We start from the raw sequence: 14978 nt of genomic DNA, 5'->3' as shown, positions 1-14978 counted from the left end.
AAGCTCAATCCCAAACTCACTGAAATATTAAGTCATTTGAAAGCAACCTGCGATGAGGCAAATAAACAGAAGCCTTTATTGCAACAAAGAAATATTTCCAAAAATTTTATGACAGATTTCAGCACAGTGTCAACACATATACACAAAAACTTTCCATTGTCCCATTCCCCACTCCACCCCCCAAAAAGACTTAGCTCTTTGGATTTCAAACCTCACAAGGAGAGGATGGCAAGTGTGGCAGGAAGATTCAAGGAAAATCAATATTATGTTTTGAGAATGATTCCTGTTCCATTGGAAGATGCTCAGAGTGGTTGGGGCAACCCAGTCACATGATCAGGGTACAAGTGACTTATTATTATTAGTCATTGTTTTATATTTTCTAGATTTCCCATGATTGTATCATAAAGTAGTTGTGTTCTATGTTATAAATCAAGTACTGCTAGGAGTTGTTTCTTTTTGTTTTCCAATGTATTGCTTATCAATTTAAAAAATGGTGTGGCACGAGGAAAATTTTATTCTGAAAGTGTGGCCCAGAGAAAAAAGTTTGAGAACTAGCCTATCCAGACCAGCATTCTTTTCTCACAATAGCCAACCAGAAGCCCATGCAAGACCCACAAACAGGGGGTGAGTCCCCTTCCTGGCTTCTGAGATTTTCTCTGGGATAGTCAACGTGCTTTCACATTTGTCATCACTGCTATTTGGACTAGAAACCTGATTACATTATTACTTTTTAAATGAGAGGATCTTGTCACAATGCAAGAAGGCAGAAAGCAAAGAATTCTAGGGCACTTTGTCCAGGAACCAGAACAATTATGGCACCTACCCTTCACTTACTATGGGACACAAATGCTTTGCCCTACTGATCTTCAAGCTGCAACCTAAATCATCCTTCAAGCAGGAAACTGGGTGTGGGAAACATTTGGCCCTCCAGGTGCTGCTGAACTACAACTCCCATCAGTCACAGTGAGTATGGCCAGCGGGAGTCGTAATTCAGCAACATCTTGAGGCCCAAAGGTTCCCCACAACCTGGGGCTGCCTACAATGTACCCAAATTCAGCACTGACTCTACAGCATCAAGCTGGCAAGGAACTCCTCACCTCAAGAATTCCCACTGCAAGAAAGGCAGGAGGAGGGAAAAAGAGAAAGTGACAAGAGGAGTGGAAGTGAAAAGTCTGAAATGGTTCCCTCCCCCTTCCAGAGCGATGGGCACAATTCCAAACCGCAGGCCAGGAACGTAACGTTGCAGCCAATCACCATAGGACGTGACTCTGGTGTAGACGCCGGGGCGGTACGGGACTGCACAGCCTTGTCCCCAGCTCACGATGCCAACCAGGAACCAGGAGTCATTTTGGGCACAGACCAAGGGCCCCCCGGAATCACCCTAGAAACAAACAAGCAGAAGCAGGGAATAATAACGCCTCTCAAAATCTGTCCCCAGGCAACCAGTATCTCAGTGCCTGCTCCTTGACCACATAGAGACCTTATTGAGCATCTGTAGAAGTCTCTGAGAAATAGGCCAGGAACATCTGGAAACATCAAGAAACCATTCAAGACAACTGTCAAATTGCTCACCAGGCAAGCATCCTTTCCTCCTTCTTTATATCCAGCGCAAATCATGTTGTCTTTGACAGGATTGGACCCAGCTGGGGGCACATTGAACATCTCGTTGCATCTGTCAACATCTATGAGGGAGACCTGGACTTCTTGCAGCGTCTGAGGGGATGGAAGTGGTACTAAGAATGCAAAGGAGAAGAAAAGTGAGTTGCATTTAGGCATGGTGAATGTGCAACCCTGTGCAACCCTGCCTCAAGACTGCCCTCTCCCTTTCTTCTTGTGGCCAAGGAGAAACTCTGCTGCAGGCCTGAATTAAGAGTCTCTATATGACTCTGCTTAACAAACCTGCACTGTAAAGATCTGCACGGTGATGGAATCAGTAGTCAAGGGTCAACAGGCAACACAAAAGGGATAAGCCTTACTGGAACATGGTGGTCTGGCTACTCTCTGGAGCCAGCCACAGAGAGAATACAATTCCAGTTTTCAAATGTCCTTACCAGCTACCTCCAAATAGTTACGGGGGCTAAGTTAAAGTACTGGTGTTAACCTTTAAAGCTGTAAACAGCTTAGGACGCGAGTATCTAATCAGAATATCTTCCCATATAAACCTTTCCCCCTCTGAAGAAGGCTTCTTCCAGGTACCATCATTCACAACAACTAGACTCACATCTGTTAAAGCAGGGCCTTATCAGTGGTGGCCACCAGGAGGGGGAGAGGCAAGGTGTGAGAAGGTTGACATTTCACAAACACCAGCAGATCCATTCCCTCTCCCTACCAGTAAGCAACCACTCTGTCAAGAAGCTAGAATAGCCATCTGTGGTATCCAGTGACCCACTTCTGGCTCAAGGGATCCCCGTGACTAAAGGATAAACCCTCCCAAAACATGCTACTCTCTTTCAGAATTCATTTCAGGTTGACCTCCAACCCCATGTTCTCACCAGGCTCTCACCATCAAAGCCAATGTTTCCCCATCCAGTCACAAAGCACGCCATGCCCTCAGGGAACACAGACGAAGGAAATGGCACACACACTGGGAGGAAGTATGGGCTATAGTTCATGGGTCTTTGGAGCCTCAATAAGGCAATGTCCCCTCCTGTCCCAGTCCCATTAAATGCTATGTTACGGATTACTTGGGCGACAGGAACGGTCTGGGATTTGGAGCTTCTATTTGCAAGTTGATATGCTCCCAAGGTCACGGTGATGTCTGAGAAAGGATTCAGTCTGAGAAACAGAAATGAAACAAAAAAGAAAATGCAGTGGGGTGTGATACTGCAGCAAGGGATGGAGTCGCTGACTAACAGTCAAAGAGCATTTAAAAAATGGGTTTCCCAGGATCCAGCAACCTCCAGGCTGTGATTCAAAGCCAACAGTGGTCCATACTAGCCATGACACCTTCACACTTTTAGCCTTTGCACTGAATAAGTTCCTTTTTAGCGTTATTAGCAGGTGCAAAGGGCCTGATTCAGACTGGGGGTCAAATGGTTAAACGCCAAGGAGTTAAATGCCTGCCACACACACCACCACCAGAGTCCCAATCCAAATCAGGGGACCCACCAGCTTTTCATTCTAACATGATATTGATGCAACTGCTCGTGTTGCCATGCCTACCTGGCCCCATCATGCAGAAAGACTGAGACATTTCTGAAGGACACTGGTGAAATGTCACTACCTCCTTGCTGGTACTTACCTAAAGCAGTGAGCGGCTGACACAACCCACTGTTGTGCCACGAGGGACCCACTGCAAAAATGCTTCCCTTTCCAACCAACACTGACCTGCCATGGCCAGGCTCCATTCTGTGAGGCTTGGCCGCCCACAATTCGGTCAGACAACACTGGTTGACCACAGACTTGAAGAGGAAAGAAGAACACGGAAATGCATAGATCACAACACAGCTGGAAAAGTGCACTTTGATTGTTTCCTTGCCAAAGGTTGGTGATATTTTAGCTCCTGGGAGCTAAAGCAAACATGGCCAGATTATCTTATTTTCTTTTCCTTCTTTGCTTAATAATACCTATGGGAGGCGGCATGTATTTTAGCATCCTTTTTCATGTTCTAAACCTCCCTTCCTCCATATCTCTCTCTTTCACACACACACACACACACACACACACAGAAATAGGCTTGATCCCAATGCCATTGCTTCTGTCAAAATCAGGGCTCCCCACGCCAGCTTTAAAAGAGAGGATTAAGGAAAGCCAATCACAGATCTCCCACATCACACCTGTTTGGGTTCTAACTGCCTGAAAGTACTAGGTCACCCTACCTTTCTACACTAGGATGCCCAACCGCTACTGTAGGAATTTGAGCCTGTGGTCCTCCGGATGTTGTAGCAGAGATGACTGTGAATATGTCAGTTTCAGTTTCTCTGTTTCCAAAATTGAAGTTCACATCTCCACATTTACACATCAGTTTGTGATTTAACAGAGAAAGGAAAGCACTCATGAAAATTCATCAGGCTTATAGTCCAAATGTCTCCTAATATATATGTTCATATGCAGTTTTGCATAGCACACACATTTTTGCAAACCAGTTTCCCGTAATCTAATACACTTTACCTACATGTATGTATTTTTTAGCCCACATTGCACCACACTGCAAAATTTAGAGAAGTGCAAATGTTGAAAGATTCCTCTGCATATATTTTTGGAAAATGTGAATTAGGTAGTTTCTCCTTTAAATGAGAAATGAGTTGAATTTCTACCCAGTCTATAAGCTATTGGACTACTATAGCTCTCATCAACCTTGACCATTGGCCATGCTGACTCAGGTTGAGGGGAACTGAGGCCCAACAACATCCTGAGGGCCACATATAGCTGTATTAGAGCTACAGATACAAATTTGGGACAGTTCACTAGCTCACAGTCTAAGTCATCTGGTAGACATTGTTGGCTAAGTCAAGATTTGAGAGGAGGAGGAGGAGTTTGGATTTGATATCCCACTTTAACACTACCCAAAGGAGTCTCAAAGCAGCTAGCATTCTCCTTTCCCTTCCTCCCCCACAACAAACACTCTGTGAGGTGAGCGGGGCTGAGAGACTTCAGAGAAGTGTGACTAGCCCAAGGTCACCCAGCAGCTGCATGTGGAGGAGCGGAGACGCAAACCCGGTTCCCCAGATTATGAGACTACCACTCTTAACCACTACACCACACTGGCTCATGCTTTGTCTCCCTGTTCCAAGTCCAACAACATCCTAGCAGTAGATGCACCATGTGGTAACACAATGTGGTGTTTCTGAGAAAGATCTCTAAAGCAAGCATGTGGATAAGATATACTGACCTACCTTCCGGTCAGGATTACTGAGATAATATGGCAAAGCACTTTGCTTGGGCTTTGTTGCTGTCGAAAGCTCACCACAGTTATGACCCACTTCTCTCTGGAGCAGGAGTCAGCAAACTTTTTTTAGGAAAGGGCTGGTTCGCTGCCCCTCAGACCTTGTAGCGGGTTAAACCGTGTGCGCATGCGCACACGACGGAGGGGGGCTTCTCTCTCTCCCCCTCTCTCCCCCAGCTCCTTCCCTCCCCCTGCTTTCCTACCTCCTCCTCCGCTCTGCCTGTGGTTGGCAGCCAGCGGCGGCACCTCTCCTTTCTGGGCCAGCTTTCCCGGGCGCTAGGCGTGGGGCCAGCAGGCGTGCCAAGCTCCAGCCCTTCACGATGCCCACAGCGCGGCCATGGACAGAGAGGCCAGCGGGTGGGTGGCGAGTCTGGGCAGGGAGTGAGGTTTCAGATTGGCTGGCACCAATCAAAAGCCCAGGGCAGGGAGAAGCCAGGAGGAGGGAGGGAGAAGGTGCCACCGTGGTGTATGAGAGGGAGGGGGAGAAATGGCGCCCCCCCAAAAAAAAATGCCAAAAAAAAAATGGCGCAGCCCGAACGATCATGTCAATCCAAGTGGCGATTCCAGGACTGCCTGCAGGCCAGATCCAGAGGGTAGTTGGGCCTGATCCAGCCCGTGGGCCTTAGTTTGCCAACCCATGCTCTAGAGAATCCACAGATCATAATTCCCAGGGCACACACCCCTTGCTTCCCCTCCACTCAAACTGAGGAACCCACTCTGAAGCTGAACCTGAGGACAGAGCCCAGGTGGCTAGTTTGCTTTGTATTGCACGGGTGACATTCTTACCTGAAAACAATTCATCTGCCCCTGGGGAAAGAATTCAGGAAAGGGGGGGTGGAGGAAGAAAGAAGTAAATTATTATTAGCATTGGGAAGAGGATGTATCTTTTTATTTTTCAAAAATCCTCCAAACTCTGAAAGCTGCAATCCTGTGCACACTTGCTTGGGGTGGGGAGTAAGCATAAATGAAGGCAGGGGGGTCCTGGAAACTGTAGCTTGCCCTTCACAGAGCTACAGTTCCCAGCACCCTTATCAAACCCCAGTCCCCATGATTCTTGGGGGGTGGGAAAGTGCTTTAGATGTATGGTGTGTGCATAGACTCAACGAGACCTGCATCTAAATAAGCGTGTATCCGATTGCACTGGAAGGCTTCAAAGTGCACTATTGCAATGAGCTGCCTCTGCTGGCTGCCTCATTTATGAGGCTTATAGCAATACCGTCCACTTGCTTGCTTGCCATTTGCTCGTGCCATTTTTGTGATGTCATGTAATCCCTTTGCACTCTGTTTTAGGGAGCCTTGCACACACCCCTCAAAAAAATGTAATGTCACCATAACACCCGTAACACTCATGGTGGCCACTGCAGATATCTCTTAAGTTATCCTTTCATAATGTTTAGTTAATGTATTTGCATCCTAAAGTCACAGTGTTGGGAAAGAGGCTGTGAGGGGGGGAGTGAGCTTTCGGATCCGCCACACCTCAGGCTCCAGCATGCAAACAATCCATCAGGGGGCAGTGTTGAACCAAATCTCATTCTTTCTCCAACTGCAGCTATCTCCTACAAACAAAGGTGTTACCTGTCAGCAAATGAATAAAAAATAAAATGTGCAGGAGTTGCAGAGCTTTTTGTGCTGTGGGAAGTAGAATTAGCCCTTGCATGAGACAGGCTGAGGGAACACTCTGAGGCACCAATAAAGGGCAGAGGATTGTAGCTCAGTTAGTTTACTGCTGTGAGGGGACATGACTATTATTTGGGGGTTGTTTTGCTTCAGGCACTGGACTATCTTTCGCTGTCACAGTAGCAACTTCACCCATTCCCCACAGTTGATGCTCCCAACAGCCTACCATTTCATGGTTTGGCTAAGTGTAACCTGCAAGCCAGGCCTCTATCTGAAAACATGGAGAGCTGCTTCTAAGTGGACTGAACCATGAGGGGTTAGACAGACCAATCCTGTTAAGTATAATGGATTTAATTCACACAGAAATGAAAAGTGTATGTGTATTAATGAAGGTTTGAAGTGAGAATGCCTAGCTGTGTATTGGCAAAAAGGTTTCACATGGGGTTTTCCATGGGGCTATATTAAAGCCAAGGAGAGCACTTAGAGCTTTTGCTAAGTTAATGATTTACTAATGGATTGTTGTCCACTGCTAGTTAACAGGTGTTGTAACCTTAGATCATGTGAGAGGTATTAGGTTGCAAAATTTCCATTTTGAAGGGAGTTTTCTGTGGAACGCCCTCCCATCAGATGTCAATGAAATAAACAACTACCTGACTTTTAGAGAACATCTGAAGGCAGCCCTGTTTAGGGAAGTTTTTAATGTTTTATTGGGAGCTGCCCAGAGTAGCTGGGGAAACCCAGCCAGATGGGCGTGGTATAAATAAGTTGCTGTTGTTGTTGTCTCCCAAACTCAATGGAGTGAAGATGTAAATGAAGCTCTCCTGAAGGGAGAGTAAACAGCCTGGAGGCTGGAATGCAGACTGTGGAGAAGGAGAGACCTTTGCTCCTAGGTTGGTCTGGATTATTTCATATTTTGTAAGATGCTGAGCCTGTGCTGGACAGCACAAGACATTGCATGGGTGTTTTGGAGGAATCACTTACTGTATTCTGTTTCATTTTAAAGAGTTGTGTCAGTAAAATTTTGAATAATATTTTTATGGGCCCGGACAGTAATTTATTTCAGAAGGAGTCAGTTCTTATGCTTCCAGTTGCTTCAAAACTGCAATATTAATATCAGCAACAAATCATCCAATGAAGTCTCTAAGACAGCATCGGAAACATCAAAGCAGAAAGTCTCTCACATGTACATCCATACAGAGTTTGCCATAATCCCTTTTCAGTGCCAGGGCTTAGCAGAGCCATCAGAAGACGACTGTTCTCCTGACAACATGCAAAGTGCCTTTTCCTCACCACAGAGCAGCTGTCACCAAATTGCAGGCACAGCGACATTCAAGGAAATGGCATTTCAGCTCTGAGAGTGTAGCTTCCAGGCCCTTTTTAGGTTTCAGCATCGTGCTTTAAAAATAAAATCTGAACTCTTCATCCATGCATGGGTGCCCACAAAGAAGGGGAGGGAGTAGTTTCCTTGCTCCCCACCCCCATAAATATAACCCCAGATTCCAGCTTTCATTTAAAAGAAAAGGAATAAGTTTCTATAGAACAAGATATGAAACAAAATGTACCAGCGCTATTCTTTTCCATTTTTGTGAGGGATTGGCCTGCTCTCCTCTTTCAGTGTTTTACTTCACCATGTACTCCCTTCTCCACTGGGGGTGGGGGGGAATCCTGCAGATGTACATGTATCTATTCATGGTCTCCTAATCACGCAACAGTCTTTCAACACAACCATGATTTGGGAAAACATAAAGTTTTCTACTGGAGCCTAGCTGTGCCCCCATGTACCATCGTTTAGCCCGGACACTGAGATCCAGCGCCGAGGGCCTTCTGGTGGTTCCCTCATTGAGAGAAGTGAGGTTACAGGGAACCAGACAGAGGGTCTTCTTGGTAGTGGCGCCCACCCTGTGGAACACCCTCCCTTCAGATGTGAATAAGCAGCTATCCTATCTTTAAAAGACATCTGAAGGCAGCCCTGTTCAGGGAAGTTTTTAATATTTAACACTGTACTGTTTTTAACACTTGATTGGGAGCCACCCAGAGTGGCTGGGGAAACCCAGCCAGATGGGCGGGGTATAAATAATAAATAAAATTATTATTATTATTATTATTATTATTATTATTATTATTATTATTATTATCCCACAACCCTGGTTAAAAACCTCACTCCCTTATTCCAAGGGGCTCATGGGAAAATGCTAGAGACACATCCCAGCACAAGGAATGCCCTTTCAGTAGGATCATACTTGCTCATTCATTGCTTAATCACTACACAGTCCAGTGAGCAGGGGTGGAGGAAGGAGGGTGCAGGCCACCCCAGGTGTCACCACTGAGGGGGGTGACAAAATGCCGGGTGGCACTCACCGCGGGGCCTGCAGCACGCCTGAGCCACGCATCTCTCCTGGGAGAGACGCAGTGGCTTGGGCCCCCGCAGGCTCCACACTGCCCAAATGGTCCACCCGCTGCTTCCCCCTCAACTGTAGGGTGGCTGAGTGGGAGGAGGCAGGCAGACGCTTCGGAGGCCCCACAGTGCGCCCAGCCCCTATGGGCAGCTCACCCCACCCTCACCCCAGGTGCCCTCGCGGCTTCTTCCACTGCTGCTAGTGACAATCCCCATCTGCTAATTAATTCATCCCTGATTTAATACCACCAGAGACAGGACTTTCATATCACCAAGTGTCTTCTCATAACACAACAGTATATAACCGAATTAGGTTGTATTTTCCAATTGGTCATCAGATGTACAACGGTATTTTAAAAGAGATAACTTTAGGCTAAAGTACGGAAATCATCGCTGGTGTGTTTCAGTGATAGTTTACCTTCTCTGGTGTTTAATTTGTACTAAATGACTGGTTTCCCTAGCCAACACACACATAATGTGTGTATATATAAAGAAAAATTGTTTAAAAGTTCTGAATTAATGGTATTTTAACCCCTTACAATCTAGGTGCATGTTTGTTTGTTTGTTTGTTTGTTTGTTTTTAATGGCCCTTTCCTCCCCGATCCTGAGAATGATCCCTGTCATGGTGGCTCTGTAGCTGATATTCCACCACCACAGTTGGGCTTCTGCCAAATCATATTGTTCCTCAGCCAGCTGATCTTCACTACCAAACTGTGCCCGAAATATTTCCTTTCTGTTGACTTTTTGAAGAGGGTATAGTATTTCGAGATTTATTTGCACAAGAGATCTTCTCAACTGGAAATGTTGTTCTTAATAGTTATAACTATTTCTTTTGTTATAAATATTTACTTTTAAAAAATAAACGGGAAAGGTTTGAAATGTGTCCCATGCTTCTGTGCCATGATGGTTTTGTTCCCCTATGCATTCAACATATTCAGATGCGCTGGACAAGAATTATGTGCATAGCTGAAAAACAAATACTAAATAAAATGTTAACAAACTCCTTTACCAAGGGGGATTCCACACACGCATATAAAAGCCATTCTGAAAATGCATTTTTTAATAATAAAAAAGCAATGTTTTTAAAAATACATTGAATTATCCATAAGGTTCACCATCACCATCTAGTGTCACATTGTATATTGCACTTAAAACACACTTTAAAGGTTTTATTTGCAGCTGTATAGCTCCAGAAAGGATGTAACACCCTTCTCTTCTGGCAGGCATTTGAGTGACATGGTGTGTTGCCCTTGGGTCTCATTTTCTTCTGACTTTTCTGTAATTTGGGTAATTTTGACTGTACTCCTTTGTTTTAAACGGCTTCATTATTTTGTCTTTTAAAAATGTTTAACTATTAACCATTGTGATGTGTTACAAATGTGGTCTACAAATGTTTCATATTAATAAATGTATTTTCTTTAAATCCCACTGTATCCAATTTGGCTTCATATAAATAAAGTCAGAATGGGGATGAAGATGTGTGCAGTAATCAAGCATACAGGGGGAGAGTATAGAGAAAGGCAGGAACTATTTCTTGTACTCACTGTTCATCAGGGGCAGCATCAGAAGAAACAAGAACCCCATTCTTTTTGTGGCCATGGTGTAGACCTTGTCCCTCTTGTCTGGCGACCTCAGTGTAGGGAAGGACAGGATGAGCAGATATCTCCAGGCAGACAATCAGGTTTACAAAGGAGTCTAAGAAGCTGTTATACCCAACAGAAAGGGAACTAATGTTCCCCAAAAAACAGGAAGAACCCAGGAGTCCAACCAAAAGTAGGGTAGGAAACTCCAGAGTGTCAACCGATTCACTCTTTCTGTTACTTCTCCCTAAAAAACATGGTGAACCAACTTGGATTGTAGAGAGTCTAAAGTCCACTGGACAACATTGTTTTAACTCACTTGTGACCCCACCACAAATCTATGAAATTTTATGAGCTAAATCTTCTGAGAATCCGGGTACGCTGGCTCTTAGCCTTTGCAATCACTAGGCATCATGTTTCCTTTAAGATATCCCAGGGGTCCTGCTCCAATCTCACCCACTAGAAGTCCCCATCTAGGACTGGCTGCAGAACCAAATCCCCACTGTGACTGAGCGATAGCTGGAGAAAGAATCCAGCAGTCCCGCCTGCTACCCAAAGCCCTCTAGATCCCACCCATATTGTACACCACATAACCATCACACGTGTTCTGCTCCCTAGACCTCTCCTCCACCTGTCATTCAGCCATATAAATATTGCAGTGGCGAACAGAACCAGAAGAGGTAACAATGAGTTTACAGAAGAGGAGCCTTGTCACCACCTGGATTAGACTTAATAGCGGGGAGAAGGATTTGGGGACTCAAGAGGGAAACTATGCTGGAAAAGCCTGAGGGTTTGGGTGGATTCCCGTTGGCAGAATTATGAGTGGGGATTTGTGGGTGGCAGGGGGTGGGATGGTCTAAACAGGAACCATAGGTGTGCTCTGTGCCAGGGGCAGTGTTTACAATTATCCCTGCACTTCACATCAGGAGCCAGTTCTCACCAGTCTAAGCCCCCTCATTGTATAAGCATTAAACAATTCAGCGTCAGGATAAATGCAAACCTTTCTTCCGCTTAGCAGTCATTAAAAAGTTATTAAGTAAATGAAAGGAACATCGACTAGCTGTTTCCTCCCACTGCAAATTTCAGGGCTCAGGATACTCGGTTTGATCAGGACCAGAAAGGCCAAAGGATTAAAGCAGCCCTCCCTGACTAGGAACTCTCCAAATATCATGGACCACAATTCCCATTGGCTCCTGTCACCATGACCAATGGTCAGAGATGGTGGAAGCTCTGCTCCAAAACATCTGGAGGGCACCAAGTTAAAGGTTGGATAAAAAGCTTCCCACACCACAGTCTGCATCCTGCTCAGACATCCTCTGTCTTGTGATCCAGACCCCAAGTTAATGTCTCTTTAAAATTGCCCAGTGTCTCTCATCCTCCACTCTGCCCAGGCTGAGGGATCATGTCCTACTGGGCAACTTCCTACGGCACACTCTTGATGAAATAACTGCTGTCTAACCCTTTGGCAACCCCATCTCCCTGCCACAGCAACTGAGATATCCAAAGGGCTGTCGCACAGAGGATGTAGCAAGCTTGTTTTCTCCTGCTTTGGACGCTAGGACCTGAACCAATGGATCCAAGTTACAAGAAAGGAGATTCCAATCAAACACCAGGAAGAACATTCTGATAGTAAGAGCTGTTCGACAGTGAAACAGACTCCCATGAATTGCCCTCCTTTGGCAGTTTTTAAGCAGAGGTTGGATGGTCATCTGTCATGTAATGTCTAATTGAGATTCCTGCATTTCTGGGGGGGGGGTTGACTAAATGACCATTGGAGTCCCTTCCAACTCTATAATTCTGTTCATCCTCTAGCCTCTGGCTATGTGGCACTCATTCAATTGTCTAGACAGTGCTCCCTGTCAATCATTCCAAACCCAACTAGGCCAAGAGCCTTTTGAATGGGATTGTTGCCAACTTCCTCATTGCTCTTGACCTCTTCAACCAGCAGCCTGGCTCTTTATCCCAGTCTGTATGCAATTTGGATTAGAGATTGTTTTTAATTGTTTGCATATGCCAGATTGTTTTCATATATGGAATTGTGAAATCACTTTGAAGTATTTGATGGGACGTGATTTGTAGATGGAATCAAATGAATAAATAAACTTACATCACAAGCTGCCAGTGCAGTTGAGAATAGGGTTAGCTGTGTTGAATTTGTTCCAGTGTAGGAACAGTTAGACCAACAATCCACAGTGCTTCATTTCCATGTTGAGCTACATACTCACTATTCCCCCCTCCCATTTCCGTATTTTATGTGCTCCCATGAAATAAACTGCTCACTTGCGTTTCTGGGCTGCACATACTGTTTTCTGAACACAGCAAACACAGAGTTTGCTGTGTCCTCCCCCCCCTCCCACCCATTGCATAGACCAGTTGGGCTACACTACTGGTTGTTAACATGCCTAGAGAAACAGGAGGGGAGAAGGGCTGAAGTTGCCTTCAGGAGAGCTCTTCCCAAGGCATCATAACAAGGTAGTGGAAATCTTGGACGCTTTGTCCCTAGGTGAACCCAAACACAGCCCCGTACTTCAAAATTCATGCTTCTCTGAATTTCGCAATGCAACTCTCCAACCAAGCAATGTGTACAAAAATGCAACTACTCTGGCAAAGTGTGCACAGAATGCATAGTTTGGGGGGAGGGAACATACAAAAATGCATTAGATATGGGGAAGTTGTTTGTTTGTTTTTTACAACATTGGGTATGAGGGAAGAAGAAGTTAGAATCTATTTGTCACAACAACCCTCACCCGAGAGATTACCAGAAGGTCTTTTGTAAATTCCTCCATAGCCAGAGACGGGGGGGCGGGGGGCGGGTAAGGTTCCTGGAACAGTAAGAGTAACACGTGTTACAAGATAAGGGAATGGTGAGAGTTGTGTGTAACGGGTGTATAATCTTGCTTATACATGCATTTTGCTATAGGACTGATATAGATGTTGTTTGTCACAATCTATATAAAGGAGCCCCCACCTATATTTGGGACTCAGTCTTTGAGAAATATCTCTCTGAAGCCACTGCACAGCTTAATAAACAAGACCTTTCTCAAAGAACTCATGTCTGTCTTCATTGACTAGGAGAAACTTGCAACAGGTATATTGGGCCAAATTGCATACAAACATGTATTTTAAGAATCTAGTTACAGGTAGGTAGCCATGCTGGTCTGCTGTAGTCAAAACAAAATAAAAAAATTCCTTCCAGTAGCACCGTAGAGACCAACTAAGTTTGTTATTGGTATGAGCTTTTGTGTGCATGCTTCAGGTATCTGAAGAAGTGTGCATGCACACGAAAACTCATCCCAATAACAAACTTGTTGTTGTTGTTTAGTCGTTTCTGACTCTTCGTGACCCTATGGACCAGAGCACGCCAGGCACTCCTGTCTTCCACTGCCTCCCGCAGTTTGGTCAAACTCATGCTGGTAGCTTCGAGAACACTGTCCAACCATCTTGTCCTCTGTCGTCCCCTTCTCCTTGTGCCCTCCATCTTTCCCAACATCAGGGTCTTTTCCAGGGAGTCTTCCCTTCTCATGAGGTGGCCAAAGTATTGGAGCCTCAGGTTCACGATCTGTCCTTCCAGTGAGCACTCAGGGCTGATTTCCTTAAGAATGGAGAGGTTTGATCTTCTTGCAGTCCATGGGACTCTCAAGAGTCTCCTCCAACACCGTAATTCAAAAGCATCAATTCTTCGGCGATCAGCCTTCTTTATGGTCCAGCTCTCACTTCCATATATCACTAGCGGGAAAACCATAGCTTTAACTATACAGACCTTTTTTGGCAAGGTGGCGTCTCTGCTTTTTAAGATGCTGTCTAACAAACTTAGTTGATCTCTCAGGTGCTACTGGAAGGAATTTTTTTATGTATTTTAAGAGAAAATCTTACAAAAATGCTGGTGAATTTTCCTGAGGACATTTTTTTTTAATGCAAGCTGATGTAAAAATGTGGAGAACTGAACTTAATACTGGAAAGGTGAGAAACTGACAGAAACCTAAATGTACAGATTTGCCCATCCCTGGAGGAAACTGAAGGTAAGTTCAATAAATTCCTTGAATTGCCTTCATTAAGGTGAGTGCAAGAAAGATGGTGGCAGGTTTCCGAAAAACTGTCTCAACCAGAAGTTCCCAGGCTTGACTTCTAAAAAAAAAAAAAAAAATGAGTCACACCAGTGAGTGACACATCATGTTGTCACAATTTTTTTAAAAAATAAAATACATATATCGCCTATGGAGGGGTTTTTTTCAAAAAAAATACTCTTATTATCTTGACTCTACAGTAAGGCTTCTTACAACTGACTAAGAGGTAATACCGTAAAAGGTAGGTCAGTGAGAATGAGGAGATTACAGGCATGCCAGTTTAATCTCTGTGCTGGTATGTTTTATCAGCTGAACTGTACTTGCCATCAGCCTTGACAATTTCAGTATTAAATTTCCATTAAACTATTCTTAAAGCACATTTAAGACATATGGCTTCCGTCAAAGAATTCTGGGACCTATCATTTACTCCTCACAGA

At 44.8% G+C, this 14978-nt stretch overlaps 1 protein-coding gene across 2 annotated transcripts; it reads right to left on the bottom strand.

The window, feature by feature from the left end:
• Positions 1-53: 53 nt before the first annotated feature.
• Positions 54-11079, bottom strand: LOC310692316 (serine protease 27-like). 2 transcript variants are annotated; one of them, XM_083473047.1, is made up of 6 exons: positions 10442-11079; positions 5672-5692; positions 3242-3401; positions 2504-2775; positions 1573-1733; positions 54-1381 (listed from the first exon to the last, which is right to left on the bottom strand). In XM_083473047.1, exons 1-6 carry the CDS (start codon positions 10494-10496, stop codon positions 1094-1096), a joined length of 957 nt encoding a protein of 318 aa, XP_083329173.1. In that variant the 5' UTR covers positions 10497-11079; the 3' UTR covers positions 54-1093. The 2 variants fall into 2 exon arrangements, with proteins under 2 accessions (XP_083329173.1, XP_083329174.1); XM_083473048.1 differs by having other exon boundaries at positions 3328-3401; positions 10442-10505.
• Between the last annotated feature and the right edge of the window lie 3899 nt (positions 11080-14978).

Source organism: Podarcis liolepis (genome assembly GCF_965112155.1).
Source record: "Podarcis liolepis genome assembly, chromosome: 13".
Lineage (NCBI taxonomy): Eukaryota > Metazoa > Chordata > Lepidosauria > Squamata > Lacertidae > Podarcis > Podarcis liolepis.
Note: the sequence above shows the minus strand (reverse complement) of the source record. Positions and strands in the feature narration are given on the sequence as shown.

Coding starts and splice junctions, on each gene's coding strand:
- LOC310692316 (XM_083473047.1), bottom strand. CDS start 10,496: ATGGCCACAAAAAGAATGGGGTTCTTGTTTCTTCTGATGCTGCCCCTG. Junction 5,693..10,441: donor GATGCTGCCCCTGATGAACA/GTGAGTACAAGA, acceptor TTCTTTCCCCAG/GGGCAGATGAATTGTTTTCA. Junction 1,734..2,503: donor GGGAAACATTGGCTTTGATG/GTGAGAGCCTGG, acceptor TTGCATTCTTAG/TACCACTTCCATCCCCTCAG.